This window comes from Hyla sarda, chromosome 6, assembly GCF_029499605.1.
Source record: "Hyla sarda isolate aHylSar1 chromosome 6, aHylSar1.hap1, whole genome shotgun sequence".
NCBI lineage: Eukaryota > Metazoa > Chordata > Amphibia > Anura > Hylidae > Hyla > Hyla sarda.
In genome coordinates this window covers 254,917,926-254,937,467 of record NC_079194.1, presented here as the reverse complement: position 1 = coordinate 254,937,467, position 19,542 = coordinate 254,917,926, and the positions used below count along the sequence as shown (strand labels likewise).

The 19,542-nt window shown below is 44.8% G+C and overlaps 1 protein-coding gene across 6 annotated transcripts in view; it reads left to right on the top strand.

The window, feature by feature from the left end:
* LOC130276942 (uncharacterized) overlaps positions 1-13,450 on the top strand; it is a 22,692-nt gene extending 9,242 nt beyond the window's left edge. For 4 of the 6 annotated variants that reach the window (XM_056526997.1, XM_056526996.1, XM_056526994.1 and 1 more), the window contains exons 2-4: positions 1-604; positions 1,888-2,196; positions 11,062-13,150. The exon at positions 1-604 is cut by the window's left edge and continues 82 nt beyond it. In XM_056526997.1, the coding sequence (XP_056382972.1) occupies positions 1-604; positions 1,888-2,196; positions 11,062-11,327 (1,179 nt within the window). In that variant the 3' untranslated portion in view covers positions 11,328-13,150. Of the gene's footprint in view, positions 605-1,887; positions 2,197-11,061; positions 13,151-13,172 lie in introns of those variants that run through there. The other 2 variants (XR_008845303.1, XM_056526998.1) reach the window with 2 other exon arrangements.
* The last annotated feature ends 6,092 nt before the right edge of the window (positions 13,451-19,542 follow it).

Here is a 19,542-nt window from a genome sequence, read left to right as displayed (position 1 = left end):
TCAAGAATGGCCCCTGAGGTCCGTGGTTTGCATTCAGGACATAGGGCCCCATCCCACGCTGACCTCACTTTGCCCGGACTGCTACCCCAACTCCAACCTCCCCGCTGGCCACGGGAACCTTGTTCTCGTCGGAGGGCTTCACCTCCATCGCCTTCCCCCAGATCACCTTCATGTTTCCGTTGGGCTCTTCATCCTCTAAAATGCGGCTGCCGAGGCTGTTGGCGACTGCTTCGCCCTCCAAGGAAGTCAGTGGGTTCATCGTGCAGCTGTGACCCCATCGTGACGTTTGACCCTCAGTTTGTAGGGAGCTCAAGGGTAAGCTATGATGAGGATGATGATTATAGTGTACGAGCCATTTGGCCAGATGAGCTGGCACGAAAAATTATGTCTCGGACACGCGGAGGAATGCTTGGAGGAACGCCACTGCTACTGGACTGTAGAGGCTTAGAGGGATTGGAGGTAGAGAATCCAGCACCTCCACGCTCTCCGCCTCCCCCCTCCACACCACCACCAATGTCTCCAGTTGGGACAAATAGAAGACTTCAAAGTTTGTACCTTCTTCTGGAACCCTTGAGTGAAAAAGAAAATTCTGCAGGTGGAAGAGGTAATTTTTGAACAAATCTACAGAAAATGTGTGAATTTCAGGGAAAAACAGAATAGTGTCAGTATTTTATTAGGCAACACACAGGTAGGAAGGCAGGTGTATCACAAGAAGGGAAGAGAACAGACTAGATGATTAATACACGTGATAGTGACTAACACCTACGCGTAACTATTAAGTGACATAATGTGCAGTCCAAGCAGGAACTTGTTTGTTGGTGACACAGTATTAGGCGGCACCTGACTAATTGGGTTATATCGCTTAAGGTGTCATGAAAAGACATCTCATAAACAGGAAGGAAGGAGAGAGCTCTGCTTTCATCAGTGTGACACATTGTAGACACATGTCCTGTGGGTGACACATGGGTACACCTATGTGGTTCTGACTTGTCTGCCTTCATGTTGAATCAGAACAAGAGAATTAATTTCTTAAAGGGGTATTCCGGGCAAAAACCTTTTATCCCCTATCCAAAGGATAGGGAATAAGATGTCTGATCGCCCCCCGCGATCGCCCTGCAGCACCTGCATTCTATGCGGGTGCTGAATCTCCAGTTTCGGAAACCTCCGGGTTTCCGGGACTGGGGACGTCACGCCATGCCCCCTCCATTCATGTCTATGGGAGGGGGCGTGACGGCCGTCACGCCCCCTCCCATAGACATGAATGGAGAGGGTGTGGCGTGACGTCACGTCCCCAGTCCCGGAAACCCGGAGGTTTCCGAAACTGGAGATTCAGCACCCGCATAGAATGTGGGTGCTGCTGGGAGATCGCGGGGGGTCTCAGCAGCGATCAGACATCTTATCCCCTATCCTTTGGATAGCGGATAAAATGTTTTTCCCGGAATACCCCTTTAAAGGGAACAAATCTTCAAACAGCAATTTGTTTATTGAACAAAAATTGGCAAAATTGGAAAATTAAAACATAAATAAATAAAAAATAAAGCACAGAGGGGGGGGGGGCTGTCTGGGTTTACATCGCACTATTATTTTTGATGGAACAGTCTACAGCACTATTCTTGTCTAAAATATCAAAATCGCTATGCACCCCTCAGCTATAGTCATTGGGGTCAAGTGGAATTAGTGGGAATCATGTGCATACAGATCTGACATAGCTGTCATGTGCTCCATCATATATGGAAGTCATGACTTTAGAATGAACATTGCCCAAATGAATTCCCCTGTAATGTTTTCTGTCATGTACATAAATATATCCAGTTGTTGGATGTAATGCTATTATATGATCCTATAGTTCAGGGTGGTGATGTCCTAACACAGTGTATTTTCTATTAGTATTGGCTGACCCTGCTGCGGAGGACTGTGTTATAGCACCAGAGGTGACTCCTGCTCCACCGTTGTCTCCTGACGTCGAAAAAGCTGAATTGAGCCTAATCTTGCCTTTCCTCTATCTGGGCAATGAAAAGGATGCCCAAGACTTAGGGCGCATGGTAGCTCTAAACATAAGCCATGTCCTGAACGTCACCACCCACCTGCCTCTCTATCATGCTGAGTCTGGAGCCTTGCGTTACAAGAGATTACCAGCCACTGATAACAGCAAGCAGGACCTCCGCCAGTACTTTGAGGAAGCCTTTGAATTCATTGGTAAGTGAGGTTCTCCTTAGTAAAACTATCTTAAAATTAAAGGGGTACTCTGCACCCCTAGACATCTTGTCGCCTATCCAAAGGATAGGGCATAAGATGTCAGATCGCCGGGGTCCCGCTGCTGGGGATCCCCGGGATCTCGGCTGCAGCACCCACCTGTATGGCTTCCATCTCACACCGGCAACGCTGGAGGCTTCGGATCCCGACCACAATGGCGGAAGAGCGTGACGTCACGACTCCGCCCCGTGTGACGTCACATCCAGCCCCCTCAATGCAAGTCTATGGGAGGTCCGTCACGCCCCCTCCCATAGACTTGCATTGAGGGGGCGGGGTGTGATGTCACACGGGGCGGAGTCGTGACGTCACACTCTTCCGCCATTGTGGTCGGGATCTGAAGCCTCCAGCATTGCCGGTGTGAGGTGGAAGCTGTACAGGTGGATGCTGCAGCTGAGATCCCAAGGGTCCCCAGCAGCGGGACCCTGGCGATCTGACATCTTATCCCCTATCCTTTGGATAGGGGATAAGATGTCTAGGGGTGCGGAGTACCCCTTTAAAGCCCTTTCTATAATCATGATCTCAAAAAACATATATTAGAAAAATACATACGCCTTACCTACAGATTTATTAAAGGGGTTATCCAGGAATAGAAAAACGGGTCAAAATTCTTTCAAAAACAGCATGTCTATGGCGGGGGCGTGATGGCTGGGGAACAGAAGTACAAAGCCATCTTGCCCCCTCCCATAGACATGAATGGAGGGGGTGTGACAGCTGTGGTCACCCATCATCCGGCATGGAGCTAAGTTCACTCCGTGTACCGGATGACTGTGGTGCCGTGGAGGTCCCAGTGCCCGGACCCCCGTGATCAGACATCTTATCCCCTATCCTTTGGATAGAGAATAAGATGTCTAGGGGCAGAGTACCCCTTTAAGTTTTCATTCAGAGTATCTGTACTTTGCTCCATTCAGCTTTCCTTTTATTTTGACCAGTCTCCTTGTCCCAGCTGTGGGAAAATATCCCTACAACATCATGCTGCCACCACCATGCTTCCCTGTAGGGACGGTATTGTGCAGGTGATGAGCAGGGCCTGGTCTACTCTAGCCATCTCTCTGGAATTCTGAGTTCAATTTTGGTTTCAAGTTAAAAAAAAAAATTTACTCTGATATGCATTGTTAGCTGCGAGACATTATATATACAGTTCCACAATACCTACTTGGGGAATAAATCCCCTCAGGATAAACCCTGACTAGAAATCCCCCATAAAAATTAACTTTTAATTTTGCTCATTAAAATAGTGTCCAAACTAGTATTTTGCACATCTATTGCATCTAAATGGCAGTGGTGTTTAAAATTATCAGTACTGTATCCAGTTAAATCCTATAGTATCATGAAAATGTCTGTTTTCAGACATTTTCATGATATTACAGGATTTAACTGGATACAGTACTGATAATTTTAAACACCACTGGCATTTAGATGCAATAGATGTGCAACATACTAGTTTGGACACTATTTTAATGAGCAAAATTAAAAGTTAATTTTTATGGGGGATTTCTAGTCAGGGTTTATCCTGAGGGGATTTATTCCCCAAGTAGGTATTGTGGAACTTAAATTGGCCCAGAAACCCCTAGGGGATTTATCTTGTGGCACTTTGTTGTTTGAATTATATATATATAGGGCTGTGTCTTTCCAAATCCGGTCCATTCATCTGAATTTACCACAAGTGACTCCAGTCACAGTGTAGATGATGAAGAGAAATGGGAGGAATAACTATGTCCATGCAAAATTAGTTTTTTTCCTTTTTAATTCATTTGCACAGTTGCTAAAATTCTGTTTTGATGTTGTCATTATGGGGTATTTAGTACAGATTGATGGGGGGAAAAACTTTATGATATTATTATTATTATTAATTAATTTATTTATTTTTTAACAAAAAGCGAAAGGGTCTAAAATGTTCCAAATGCATTGTACAGGTATTTGTAACATGAGCTAAAAACATCTGTGAGTATATTGATAATGCTACAGTTTGTTGTATAAAATTTATAGATAAAAAGGTTTTTCTGATCACATATGATAGGATCTAATCCTAGTTTTGGCTCTGTAGAAGACTTAATGCAGCCTAAAGCCGTCCATACTCATAAAAGTCAACCAAAACTGCCAATTTCGGTAGGATTGGCCAACCATCTAATCTGTATGGTGACCTTTCAATTCTCCAAAAGCATGTTCACATCAGGGTATGTTCACACATACTGTATATGCTGCGGATTTGATGCTGTGTTTAGCTTTTTATTTATATTTATTCATAAAGCATCAAAATAGAAGCATTTACAATGCACATACCCTTATATACCATGGACATTTCCAATAGAACATATCATCCCATAGTGCCGTGGTATAAGCAGCAAACCTAATGTAAAAGTAACTGTGAGGGGCTTTTCCGCATTGTGCCACTAATATATATATATATTTTTTTTAAGTGTTTGAGAGATTATTGTCCTATTTCATAAAAAATAAATAAAAAAATAAAAAAATTATAATAATAATTATCTAGATATTACAGTAAAATCTTAAGGTTAAAATAAAATAAATAAATAAGATATAAGATAATAAAATAGTGTTGGAGCCATCTAACAATAGAAAAATAAAGCTATAACTACCCCCGGTCCTCTGCAGTTGTGGTTCTCCTTCAAGTCCCCTGCCACTTGTCTCTTCAGCCTGCCTCTGATACAAGCACTTAAAGGGGTACTCCGGTGGAAAACTTTTTTTTTTTTTTTTTAAATCAACTGGTGCCAGAAAGTTAAACAGATTTGTAAATTAATTCTATTAAAAAATCTTAATCCTTCCATTACTTATTAGCTGCTGAATACTACAGAGGAAATTATTTTCTTTTTGGAACACAGAGCTGTCTGCTGACATCACGAGCACAGTGCTCTCTGCTGACATCTCTGTCCATTTTAGGAACTGTCCAGAACAGCATATGTTTGCTATGGGGATTTTCTCCTACTCTGGACAGTTCTTAAAATGGACAGAGATGTCAGCAGGGAGCACTGTGGTCATGATGTCAGAAGACAGCTCTGTGTTCCAAAAAGAAGAAAATTTCCTCTGTAGTATTCAGCAGCTAATAAGTACCAAAAGGGTTAAGATGTTTTAATAGAAGTAATTTACAAATCTGTTTAACTTTCTGGCACCAGTTGATTAAAAAAAAAAAAAAAAAAAGTCTTCCACTGGAGTACCCCTTTAAAGCAGGACTTGTTAACTGAGATGGGACACTGCTTCGGCATTGATTGGTTGAGCGGGCAGGTCCTGCTTTGAGTCTTTATCTCAGAGAAAGTCTAAAGAGACAAGTGGCAGAGGAACCTGAGTGGGCATCCAGGGTAGGTATGTATAGCTTTTTTAAACTCTGGAAAACCCATTGAAAAGAATTTCCCCAGAAACAACAATATCCACATAAGTAATAAATGACAGCTGGGGATCCTGGTGCTGGGACCCCCGCCAATCACAAGAAAGTCCACCGTTTCAATGGAACAGAGGTTAAAGGGGTACTCCGCTGCTCAGCGTTTGTAACAAACGAGCTTGTGATGTCATAGCCCTGCCCCTCATGATGTCACACCCCTCCCCCTCAATGCAAGTCTATGGGAGGGGTCGTGACAGCTGTCACGCCCCCTCCCATAGACTTGCATTGAGGGGGCAGGGCTAATACTTCACAAGCTCCCGGGTGTAAGCATTCGGAACATTTTGTTCCAAACGCTGAGCAGCGGAGTACCCCTTTAACATGTGTATTGCTGCTCAATTTAAGGTCTATGGGACTGGCATAGATAGCATAGTACAGAGCTTAGCTATCTCTGGAAGTCCCTTGGAGCAGCACTAACCATGCTTGAGTACTGTCATATTTAAATAAGAATTCCTGTTCTCAGGATTGCAAGGGCGAAAGCTTCAGGGGTGCAGGAATACAGGCGCTGACCAAGAAGGGGACCAGTGAAGCCAGGTAGGTAACAAACAGCTTTAATCCAATGCCTGATGAAACCGCGCAAGCGCGGTGAAACGCGTCGCATTGGATTGAAGCTGTTTGTTACCTACCTGGCTTCACTGGTCCCCTTCTTGGTCAGCGCCTGTATTCCTGCACCCCTGAAGCTTTCGCCCTTGCATCTCTGTCGATTCCAGGAAGGCTGCAGACCTAGTTCACTATACCACAAGCGCAGATCCTTGTTGTGTGGGAATTTACACAACTTGGCAGGGTCAGCCTTTATTTTTACCCTCCCTTCTCACGCACCTGTGATCCCGTTGATTCTCCACAAGGGAGCGCCTGTTCTTCTTTTGTTTTACATGTTCTCAGGATTGGCAGAAGGCTCATTCCTTTGACCCCAACAAGCAGACACTTTTTTACCTATCCTTTGGAGAAGCAATAAGTGTTGTTTCTGGTGAAAAACTGTTTACGGGTGCATTCACACGTACAGGATCTGTTGCATATACTTGTTGCATATTTTGTGCAGCTGATTTTGCTACTCATTAACTTCAATGGGTAGCAAAATCAGGTGCAGAAACTATGCAGCAGATTCTGTACGTGTGAACGTACCCTAAGGGTGCGTTCACATGTGCTTATTTTCTGCTGCAGATTTGCTTTAGCACATTTTGCAGCCCATTGAAGTCAATGGGCAGCAAAATCTGCAGCAAAAATATGCACGTGTGAACGCACCCTAATGCTGGGTTTACACTGCAGAATCTCTGGGCAGATCGAGCTGGCGGCACTAGGACCGCGTGGACTACATTGCCGCCCCATAGATGTCAATGCATTTCTGAGCGGATCTCCCAAAAGATCCACCCAGAAATGCATTGCAGTCTATGGGGGCAGCAATGCAGTCTGCTCGGTCCTAGCACCGCCAGCTCGATCTCTGGCAGGAATTCGGCCCAGAAATTCTGCAGTGTGAACCCAGCCTAAGGGTCAGTTCACACGTGTGTATTTTCTGCTGCAGATTTGCTTCAGCAGATTTTAGTACCCATTGAAGTCAATGGGCAGCAAAATCTGCAGCAGACCTGCAACAAAAAATACGCACGTGTGAACGCTTCCTAAGGGTCAGTTCACACGTGTATTTTTGCTGCAGATTTGCTACTGCAGATTTTGCTGCCCACTGACTTCAATGGACAGCGAAATCTGCAGCAAAAATATGCACATGTGAACGCAGCCTAAGGGTACGTTCACATGAGCAGACCCACAGCGTATTTTACACTGCAGATTTACCACTGAAGGACCCCTGCTTAGTGGCTTTACATGTGCCTGCTCGGAGCTGCAATACGCCGCTACTAGCACACACACTGGGATATGCGAGTCGCAGAGTGCATGCGCATTATACTTGCACATTGCCGCAATTCTCAGCCTAGCTCATGGAGCACGGGGAGCGTCTGCGATGTGTGCGAGTACACCGTGCATGCGCGGCAACTCGCACATCGCAGTGTGTCTGCTTCGAGCAAGCACAGGTAAAGCCACCATGCAGCGGTCATTCAGCAGCGGATCTGCAGCGTCAAATACGCTGTGGGTCCGCTTATGTGAACGTACCCCTAGGGTCAGTTCACACGTGGATATTTTCTGCTGCAGATTTGGCTACCCATTGAAGTAAGTGGGCAGCAAAATCTGCAGCAGCATATCTGCAGCAAAAAATATGCTTGTGTGACCTGACCCTTAGGGTGTATTGACATGTACAGGATCCTGCGCATATTTAATGCACAGAATTTGAAGCTGCAGAGCTGAAGCATATTCAGTTTACATTGAAATCTGCAGCATTACAGGATAGGTTTTGTGTCCATACACCCTTAGGTCAGTTCACTCATTCTTATTTTTGCTGCAGAAAATGTTGCTACACTTTGAAGTCAATGGGCAGCAAAATCTGCTGCAGCAAAAATAAGGATGTGTCAACTGACCTTTAGGGTACACCACACATAGCGTAACAATGATTGCCACTGCTGCTCTAAACAAGAAAGGGCAGGTTTTGGAAGATACATTTGAGCTCCCTGTTGAGATACTGCATAAGAAAGTTAAAGGGGTACACTGGTGGAAAACTTTTTTTTTTTAATCAACTGGTGCCAGAAAGTTAAACAGATTTGTAAATTGCTTCTATTAAAAAATCTTAATCCTTCCATTACTTATTAGCTGCTGAATACTACAGAGGAAATTATTTTCTTTTTGGAACACAGAGCTCTCTGCTGACATCATGACCACAGTGCTCTCTGCTGACATCTCTGTCCATTTTAAGAACTGTCCAGAATAGGAGAAAATCCCCAAAGAAAACATATGCTGCTCTGGACAGTTCCTAAAATGGACAGAGATGTCAGCAGAGAGCACTGTGTTCCAAAAAGAAAAGAATTTCCTCTGTAGTATTAAGCAGCTAATAAGTACTGGAAGGATTAAGATTTTTTAATAGAAGTAATTTACAAATCTGTTTAACTTTCTGGCACCAGTTGTTTAAAAGAAAAAAAAGTTTTCCACCGGAGTACCCCTTTAAACAAATCTGACGTCAAACAGCTGTACCCTGTTCTTTTTATTTTTACTGCTGCATCTTTCTGTATTATCAGGACTTTCTGTTTTTGCTGATTGGGCAAAATGTCACTAATAGAGCGGGTTGGTGTGCCTGAACTGATATAGCAGACACAGCAGTAGGAAAGGCTCCTGCCGCAGTCAGTTATGGGTCCGATTCATAGTTTGTAAGAAAAGGACAGGAAAATGGATGATCCCCTAGGACACACATTGTGAAACTGATGATGGATTTTCTCATCTTTAAATCATGTCAAATGAAAGCTTAATTTAGTTTGTTTATGTGTTTTACATCTCTTCATATACAGCAGATATTTCTGCAACTGAAAAGTCTGTTCCATGTATCTGAGTGGGGTTGTCTTTGTGGCGATAAATCAGATAAATGGAACAATGGATCAAGGAAACTTCCGAAACAAATCTGGGGCTTGTGGGAATATATTCTTTTACATTGTATAAGGTTTTATGTACCTTTTGAAGTTGTCTCTAATCTGCTTGTATTATTAGTATAATAATAATTCATTATTGTTATCATTATTACAATTCATTTAATTCATATTATTTATTATTAAAATAATAATATTAATATTTGCTGCTTCTTTACCATTTATATTAGCATATTCTACAGCAATAGCAATATATAAGCAACATTTTAATGGGCACTGTTAGATAGAAAAAACTTTTTATATGTTGCACATCTTGGCAAAACATTAAAGGGGTACTCCGGTGAAAAACTTTTATTTTTTTTTTATTTTTTTTTTAGAGCTCTCTGCTGACATCACGAGCACAGTGCTCTCTGCTGACATCTCTGTCCATTTGAAGAACTGTCCAGAGTAGGAGAAAATCCCCATAGCAAACATATGCTGCTCTGGTCAGTTCCTGAAATGGACAGAGGTGTCAGCAGAGAGCACTGTGCTCGTGATTCAGCAGAGAGCACTGTGTTCCAAAAAGAAAAGAATTTCCTCTCTAGTATTCAGCAGCTAAGTACTGGAAGGATTAAGATTTTTTAATAGAAGTAATTTACAAATCTGTTTAACTTTCTGGCACAAGTTGATTAAAAAAAAAAAAAAAAAAAAAAAGTACCCCTTTTAACCTTTCTAATATACTTCATAAGAAAATGTTATTTCCTTCAGGGGCTAGCACTCTGACTCTCTACTGTCCTATCACAGTGCTAGCCCATGATTTCTATAAAAAGGAAATAACATTTTCTTATGAAGTATATTAGAAAGGTTAATGTTTTGCCAAGATGTATCTGGATGTTTTTTGTTTCTGACAGTGCCCATCTAAGTCCCCTTTCACACTGCCGCAGAGGACGTCAGCAAAGGAGGGGAAAATAGTGGGAGAAAAGAAAAATTAGTGCTTGCAACGTCCTTTTTCTCCCAACGGCGCCCTATGGACCCCATTATAGGCAATGGGATCCATCAGGACCCATTGTTGCCCGTTGTGCCCCGTCCCGATAACGGGTGTTAAAAGCAAAAAAATAAAGCCTAAGGTGAAGTTTCACTTTTTTTTTTCTGGCAGTTTTTGAGCCAAAGTCAGAAATGGATCCATAAGAGAGAAGTGTAAGACTAGGTTCAGACTACAGAATCTCCGGCTAGAAAATTTCCGCCTGGAGATTCCGAGTTCCGCCTGCGCCGACTGAATTAGTCGGCGCTAGGACCGCGCGGACACTGCAGTCTCCTATAGACTGCTATGTGTTCCGGTAGGATTTCCGCCTGAAGAAAGAGCAACCCCTTTCTTCAGGCGGAAATTTTCTAGCGGATTTTTCATCCGGAATTTGTGAACCGGAAAATCCGAAGTGTGAATTTGTGAACGGAAAACCATTCACTACACTATGCATTATAGTAAGCGGAATTTCTGCCGGAAATTTCAAAGCGAAAATTCCAGCGGAAATTCCGTAGTCTGAACCTAGCCTAAGTCCTTCCTTTATATGTCCTATTCCTTTTGAATACACTTCTGGCTTTGGGTCAAAAACTGCAGTGGCAGATTACCAAAAACCAAGTGGAAACTTAGCCTTAGGCCTATTTTCGGAGGGGGCACAATGGCAGTGTGAAAGTAGCCTAAGCCACAAAACGCCAACATTGCTATTAGCAGGGAACTATGGGGGAGATTTATCAAAACCGGTACAGAGGAAAAGTTGCTGAGTTGCCCATAGCAACCAATCAGATCTCTTCTTTCATTCCTCAGAGGCATTTTCAAAAATGAAAGAAGCGATCTGATTGGTTGCTATGGGCATCTCAGCAACTTTTTCTCAGTACCGGTTTTGAGAAATCTCCCCCTATGTATTTATCTGTAAATTCTATTTCTGGTAACTGATCAGGACTGTTGTATTTTCTTTATAATTGTAGAAGAGGCACAACAGGAAGGCAAAGGTGTTCTTATTCACTGCCAGGCTGGGGTCTCTCGTTCCGCCACTGTGGTCATTGCCTATCTGATGAAGCACACATTGATGACTGTGGGGGATGCCTACAAGTTTGTGAAGGGGAAACGTCCCATAATATCACCCAATTTGAATTTCATGGGGCAACTCCTAGAGTTTGAATCGGACTTAAACGCAGGCATCACGCCGAGAATCCTCGTACCCAGACTGAGAGGTGTTGAGAGTGACGTATAGACGGTGGAAGAAGCCAATTATGATGTTGCACAGTAAGACTTGACTAGAACGCAGCAAAACCTTCCATCTAGATCATTATTGAAATGCAGCGTCAGGTTCCACCAGGTAAATGGCTTCTGTGTCCACAGAAAATGCAGCTTCAGGCCTCAGCGGAGTGAAATCTGCATCTGCAGTCTCAAAACCCTAAAGACCTTTGATCTCCCATCCCTAAATCCTGCAGCCTCAGTATTATTGGATGACGCTGTCATGGAGGCTGCTGAGGTTATATTTTGCAATTTTATATGTTAAGGTTTTTTTTTTTTTTATATGGTGTGTTAAGATTAAAAATAAGCTGTTAGATAAAAATAAAGGGGAAAAAAGGGAATGGTTGTATTAAAAGGGTATTCTGGCGCTAAGACATCTTATCCCCTAGCCAAAGGATAGGGGATAAGATGCATGATCGCGGGAGTCCCACCGATGGGGACCCCTGTGATCTTGCACGCAGCACCCTGTTATAATCAGTCCCCGGAGCACGTTCGCTCCGGGACTGATTACTGGCGATCACTGGGGCCGGAGCACTGTGACGTCACGGCCCCGCCCCGCGTGAAATCACGCTCCGCCCCCTCAATGCAAGCCTATGGGAGTGGGCGTTTCACGCCCCCTCCCATAGGCTTGCATTGAGGGGGCGGGGCCGTGACATCACACGGGGGCGGAGCCGTGACATCACAATGGCGGGACCCCCAGCGATCAGTCATCTTATCCCCTATCCTTTGGATCCTTTAAGATGTCTTAGTGCCAGAGTACCCCTTTAAAGTACTGCATTCAACCATGGCCCCCACAAAGGTAGCATCCTAAAAAATACACATTACAGGTATAGAGACCCTTGTGCTTGTAGCATTTAGATTATATTTCATATTAATGACCTGTAGCAATGTGTCACCCATAAGAATTTATTCACCTCAAGTGATCGTCAGACTACCGATTTCTACTGTATGGAATAAAGCAGGCTAGCTAAAAAAAACAAAAACCGTGAAGCGCACCTGCCATCCACACGTTAGGCGGCCATCTTTGGTGCTGCAGTCGTCAGAAGAGTTTATGAATATGCAGCTTGTATACGGCGATTCTCATGCAAAAAGAACATTATTGACAGTTTGCGGGGAATAGACGGCAACGCGGTGTGTCCTGAGCATATGGTGGGTTATTTGCATATCAATCGTGTCATCAGCCGTTTTATGGGGCCATTCATGGATAATTCATGCATTGGAACTGAAGAAAATAGATTTGTGCATTGGCCAATAGGCTTAGGGTGAAGAAGAAGTGGAATGATTGCATAACATTAATCTGCTGGATAACAAATGTAATCCCCTTCAGCCGGCGGACAGGGCTGCATCAGAAAATGAAATAAGGGACAATGAATACCAGGGTTTTCTACTTACGCAAAGTGGATAATATTGGACGATATTTTTTAGAAAATAATTTGCCACAGGAATTATGTGCAATAACAACGGGAGAACTTCTTTTTTTAATGACATTGTGAGAAAAATGAGGTATCTGCTTGAAACGTAGCACCCTCCCCCCACCCCCTCTTTCCAGGGGTATTTTCATGCCAACTCTTGCCCATCCCCTAATATCTGTGTCTTATAATCTTCCAAGTGGGAGACTGAATACCTCGGGCATTAAATCCCCTATTTACACTGTGAAACTGGGCATCCTCCAAATGGAGGGGGTAGCAACAAGATGCCCACCATCCCTTTCCCTTCTCCTCATTGCTCCCTTAATTTTATCCGGGGAACATATGTTTATTTATTACACTGATCTATTTATTGAAATAAAATCTTTTTTATACAGGATTGTTTTGTCTTTCAGCATCTTTGCAGGTACGTTAATTCTTGTCACCGGCGAGCGGCTTCCTCCTGTTTATCATCCCGATCCTCCCGCCCTTTCCTGTCAGTATTCTGCTCGTACACATCATATTTCCTATTACTGGTATCTGCAGACAACTATCTCTGCATAATGGGCAGAGACAAATGATGACATTCAGCACATACCGCGACTATAGGCCATTGGTTTGGAATATTGGAACATCAGCATTTGCTGTTCATTAGAATCACGACTTTCTTTGCAATAAAAAATAAAGAGATGAATTGACCTGATCTCCAGGGGTATATGGAAAGTCATTGCTTTCTTTATCACACAACATCCATATATGAGCGCGCGCACATGCATCTATAATACACTGCCTGCATATGTTTATATAGTCCTCACATTTTTGTAAATATTTCATATTCCATTTTCATGTGACAACACAAGAAATGACATCCTGCTACAATTTAAAGTAGTGAGTGCGCAGCCTGTATAACAGTGTTTAAAGGGATATTCCAGGAAAAACTTATATATATACTGGCTCCAGAAAGTTTACAGATTTGTAAGTTACTCCTATTAAAAAATCTTAATACTTCCAGTAGTTATTAGCTGCTGAAGTTGAGTTATTATTTTCTTTCTAACAGTGCTCTCTGCTGACACCTCAGTAGAGAGCACCGTTGTCAGACAGAAAAAAACAACTCCACTTCAGCAGCTGATAACTTCTGGAACTTTCTGGAGCCAGTTAAAGGAGTGCTCCGGTACGCACTTTTTTCCTTTTATCCCGTCCGGGCTGCAAAATAAAAGAAAACACACTTTCTCTTACCTGCCTACGCGCCCCCGGAGCTGCGGTACAGGTGTTCGGTCGCCGGGTTGTTTGCTTCTTACTTCCTGTTAGCCCGGCACGTCACACGGAGCTTCAGCCTATCACTGGCCGCAGCGATGTCCCACCTCTGCTGGTGATAGGCTGAAGCTCCGTGTGACGTGCCGGGCTAACAGGAAGTAAGAAGAATACAGCCCGGGGACTGAACACCTGTACCGGAGCTCCGGGGGCTCGTTGGCAGGTAAGAGAAAGTATGTTTTCTTTTATTTTGCAGCCCGGACGGGATAAAAGGGAAAAAAAAGTGTGCACCGGACTACTCCTTTTAATATGATTTTTTTTTTTTTTCCTGGAATACCCCTTTTAATGTTGTGTCCCCCTCAAAATAACTCCACACAGCCATTAATGTGTAAACCTTTTTGGCTGTGTGAGTGCACCCCTAAGTGGAAATGTCCAATTTGGGCTCAAAGTGTCAATATTTTGTGTGGCCACCATTATTTTTCAGCACAGCCTTAAAGGGGTATTCCAGGCAAAACCTTTTTTTATTTATATCATCTGGCTCCGGAAAGTTACACAGATTTGTAAATTACTTCCAATAGTTATTAGCTTCTGAAGTTTTCTGTCTAACTGCTCAATGATGATGTCACGTCATGGGAGCTGAGCATGATGGGAGAATATCCCCATAGGAACTGCACAGCTCCCGGGACGTGAGTCATCGGAGAGCAGTTAGACAGAAAACAACAACTCAACTTCAGAAGCTAATAACTATTGGAAGGATTAAGATTTTTTAATAGAAGTAATTTACAAATCTGTTTAACTTTCCGGAGCCAGTTGATATATATTAAAAAAAGTTTTGGCCTGGAATACCCCTTTAAGCCTCCTGGGTGTGGCATTCGCCAGAGCTTCACAGATTGCCACTTAAAGGGGTACTCCGCCTTAGGACATCTTATCCCTTATCCAAAGGATGGGGGATAAGATGTTAGATTGTGGGAATTCCGCCTCTAGGGACCCCCGGGATCTCGGCTGCAGCACCTCGCTTTCATTACTGCACAGAGCAAACTCGCTCTGTGCGTAATGACGGGCTATACAGGGGCCGGAGCATCGTGACTTCACGGTTCCGCCCCCTTGTTGCGTCTCAATAAAAGTCTATGGGAGGGGGCGTGGTGGTCGTCACTCCCCCTCCCATAGACTTGCAATAAGGGGGCGGGCCGTGACATCACGAGGGATGGAGCCGTGACATCAGGATGCTCTGGCCCCTGTATCGCCCGTCATAACGCACAGAGCGTGTGTGCTCTGTGTAGTAATGAAAGCGGGTTGCTGCAGTCGAGATCCTGGGGGTCGCCAGCAGCAGGACCACAACGATCTGACATCTTATCCCCTATCTTTTGGATAGGGGATAAGATGTCCTGGGGCGGAGTACCCCTTTAAGACCTCTTTCTCTCCTCCATGATGACATCACAGAGGTGATGAATGTTAGAGACCTTGCGCTCCCCCACCTTCCCATTAAAGGAGTAGTCAAGTCAAAAGTATCTTCATTCCGTTGTGCCTGGGCTACAAAAACAAAAAACATTAACCCACCTTACTCCGTTGCACTGCTACAGCTGTTCGGTTCTCCGATTTTCTCCCGTGTGCACGGATCATCATACTGTGGTCAGCGTATCACCGGCTGCAGCGATGTCCCACCTTGGCCAGTGATAGGCTGAGTGCAGTGTCATGTAAGGAGCCTGGGCCACGCCCTCTCACTGCTGCCCGGGCTCCTTACATGACACTGCGCTTAGCCTATCACCGGCCAAGGTGGGACATCGCTGCAGCCGGCGATACGCTGACCACAGTGTGACGATCCGTGCACACGGGAGAAGACCGGAGGACCGAACCGCTGTAGCGGCGCAATGGGGAAACTGAGAAAGGTGAGTAAAAGGACAAATTAACACTTATACTTATCCCCTATCCCAGCGGTTGGACCCCCCCTCTCTGAGGTCGACGGTACGCCCCCTCCCCATACAGTTCTATGGGAGAGGCGGGGAGGCATGAACGCTGCCTCCCCACCTCTCCCATAGAACTACATGGAGGAGGCGTGTCTGCAGCGACGTCACGCTGCGGCCAGCACGCCTCCTGCACGGGAGAGACTCGGCCCTGTGCAGGAGATCGCCCTGCAATCAAACAATTATCCCCTATACTGTGGATAGGGGATAAGAGTTAATTCACAACAGATGGCCTTTAATGTTTTATTTCTTTCTTTTTTTTTTTTTTTTTTTTTTTTTTACAGCCCGGGAACAACGGAATGAAGATATTTTTGACTAGACATACCTGCCAGTCCATCACCTTTACCTACCTACCTACCTACCTTTACCTAATCTTCTTTAGCAAGGCGGTGGTCATCTTGGAGGTGTGTTTGGGGTTATGTTAGAATTCTGCCCTGCAGCCCAGTCTGCTTCCCTATGTTCCAGTACATGTAGCAAAAGTAGAATAACAGAGGGAGCACTCACAGTTAGGGTGCGTTCACACGGAGTAATTCAAGAGGAATTTACTCGAGTAATTCCTCTTGAATTCTCCGCTCCAAATTAATTCACATCTCCTCTGCCCATTGACTTTAATGTTTTTTCTGCTGTCCTGTTCACACTGCGGAAATTCTGCTAGCAGAATTCCGACGCTGAATTCCGCTCCGCTTGAAGAAAGAGCATGTTCATTATTCAAGCGGAATCCGCTAGCAGAAATCAATTGAAGTCAATGGTAAAAAAAAAAATTCCGCCTGACATCATTTTCGCGCACAATTTGCGCAGAAGTCGCGCAGAAATTGCTGAAAAACCCTTCACCTCTTTCTCCCCCATTTCCGTGCGCAATTCCGTGCGCAAATTGTGTGTGAATTTCCCGTGAAAATAAAATTCTTTTTTCCGCTCGTAAATTCTTTAGACATGGGTGCAGTGCATGAACTCCATGCTGGACGCCAGAAGTCCGCGGACAGACAGGGTAAACACCTGCTTTCGCGCCGAGCATGCAGCGATTCTTCTGACCAACCCTTTCTGCTACCTGGGGACAGGTAAATACACCTACTTGCCCCACGTCATGGAAAAGGGCATTACACTGTCATTCATCAAAGCAGACAGACCTTCAGCAGAGATTAAACAAACGCAATAACCTACAAAAATCTCTAGCCTTATACAGTGGTCCCTCAACATATGATATTAATTGGTTCCAGGAGAACCATCATATGTTGAAACCATCATATGTCGAGTACATATGTCTATGTAAAAATGGTAATTGGTTTTGGGGCCTCGGAACCATTGTATGTTGAATACATATCTCTATGGGAAACTGCTAATTGGTTCTGGGATGACCATTGTATGTGGAGTGTATGGGGAGTGTTTAACAAACCAGGGTGCCTCCAGCTGTTGCACAAATAGAACTCCCAGCATGCATGTACAGCCATTGACTGTCTGGGCATGCTGGGAGTTATAGTTTTGCAACAGCTGGAGGCACACTGATAGGGAAACATTGATGTATGGGGTGTATAGGGTGTATATGTATTGTGTGACATCGCATACAGTACTGTACAGTTCTTTAAATACCTTCAGGGGGGACAGAATGTCCTCCATTACGATCCTGCCGACTACAGCTCTATAGGAAAGGAAGGGGAGCAGCTCATTGGATGCCTGCAGCAAGATGCTGCAGGCTATTGGCTATGGCTGCACTGGGGGGCGGGGCTTACACGGAGCTCACAGTGGAAGCCTGTATGAGTTAGCAGGACAGCATGTGAGTAACAGGAGGCAGAACGGGGCACATTAAACAACTATCTGTCAGATGCTGAAGTTGTCAGCGCTGTCAGATAGCTGTTTGTATGATGGTCCTGACACACAGCAGCATCATATGTCGAGGCTGCCTTCAACATACGATGGGCTCTGAGAGGCCATCATATGTTGAAATGATCATATGTCGAGGCCATCATAAGTCGAGGGATCACTGTATAAAGAAAAGAACAAAGATACAAACATTATAGCAAGTAGATAATCTTTATTAGAAACCCCAAATTGATGACATAATTGACCCACCCATAAAAAACATATACACTTAGACATGAATATAAACAGCAGCAGTGGGGAACACAGAGTCAGAAATATTTCACATGTATGAATCCAAAAGTATATATGGTATGTGCTGGGACCAAAAGTGACCTCCTGACCTACAATGGCCCCAACATATGATCATTTCAACATACGATGGCCTCTCAGAGGCCATCGCATGTTGAAGGCAGCATTAACATACGATGCTTTTGTATGTTGGGGCCATCGCATAAACGGCTATCCGGCAGCGCAGACTGCTTCAGCTGCCACCGGATAGCCGTTTACGGTGCCCCGTGTGGTCCGCTGACGATAATTTACCTGTCCTTGGGGCTCCGGCGCTTCCTCATTGGGATCCCCTGAATCGTCGGCGCTCTCCATCGTCGGCATCATATCGCTGCGCATGCGGTCCTGTCATCCAGTAGGAGCTACGCGATGGCGGCGATGGAGAGCGAGGATGCCGGGGAAACAGAGGCCTTGCCGGAGCGTCGGGGACGCGGCGACAGCGATGGAAGGCGACATTCAGGGCAGCGGTGACGGTCCAGAGCGGCGGGGACACATGAGTACAGTAACCCCCCGACATGTGATGGCCCCGACATATGATCAAATCGACATACGATGGCCTCTCAGAGGCCATCGCATGTCGATGTCAGCATCGACATACGATGCTTTTATATGTCGGAGCCATCGCATTAACTGCTATCCGACAGCCCAAAATGCTTAATCTACTGTCGGATAGCAGTTTAAGCATCCCGGACAGGTTCACTTACCTATTCCCGCTGCTCCGGGTCCACTTCGCGATCCTCCGGCGTCTTCTGCATATTTTCCAGGGTCTGGGCCTCGCTTTCTGGCGTCGTTATTACGTCACTACGCACGCCGTGCCGGTGCAGCAACGTAATAACGTCACCAGAAAGCGAGGCCCGGACACCGGAGAAGATGTGGAAGAAGCTGGAGGATCCAGAAGAAGACGCCGGAGCAGCGGGACACCATCGGGAGCCCCTGGGATAGCATCGGGAGCGGTGAGGACGCGGTCCGGAGCGGCGGGGACAGGTGAGTATTAAATGCACTTTTTACATTGCACGAATCCCTCAACATACGATGGATTGGACAAACGATGGGTCGTTTGGAACGAATTACCATCGTATGTTGAGGGACCACTGTATAACCTCTAATACCAGTGGTCTTCAACCTGCGGACCTCCATATGTTGCAAAACTTCAACTCCCAGCATGCCCGGACAGCCGTTGGCTGTCCGGGCATGCTGAGTGTTGTAGTTTTGCAACATCTGGCGGTCCGCAGGTTGTAGACCACTGTCCGATATTTTACATTGCACGGATCCCTCAACATACGATGGTTTCAACAAACGATGGTCCATTTGGAATGGATTACCATCGTATGTTGAGGGACCACTGTACATAATCATATGCAGCGTAAATCAATCTGCCTAGTTCAGACCTGGACCCAGCATAAACCAAGAAAGAAGTAAAGTGCATATGTGCATA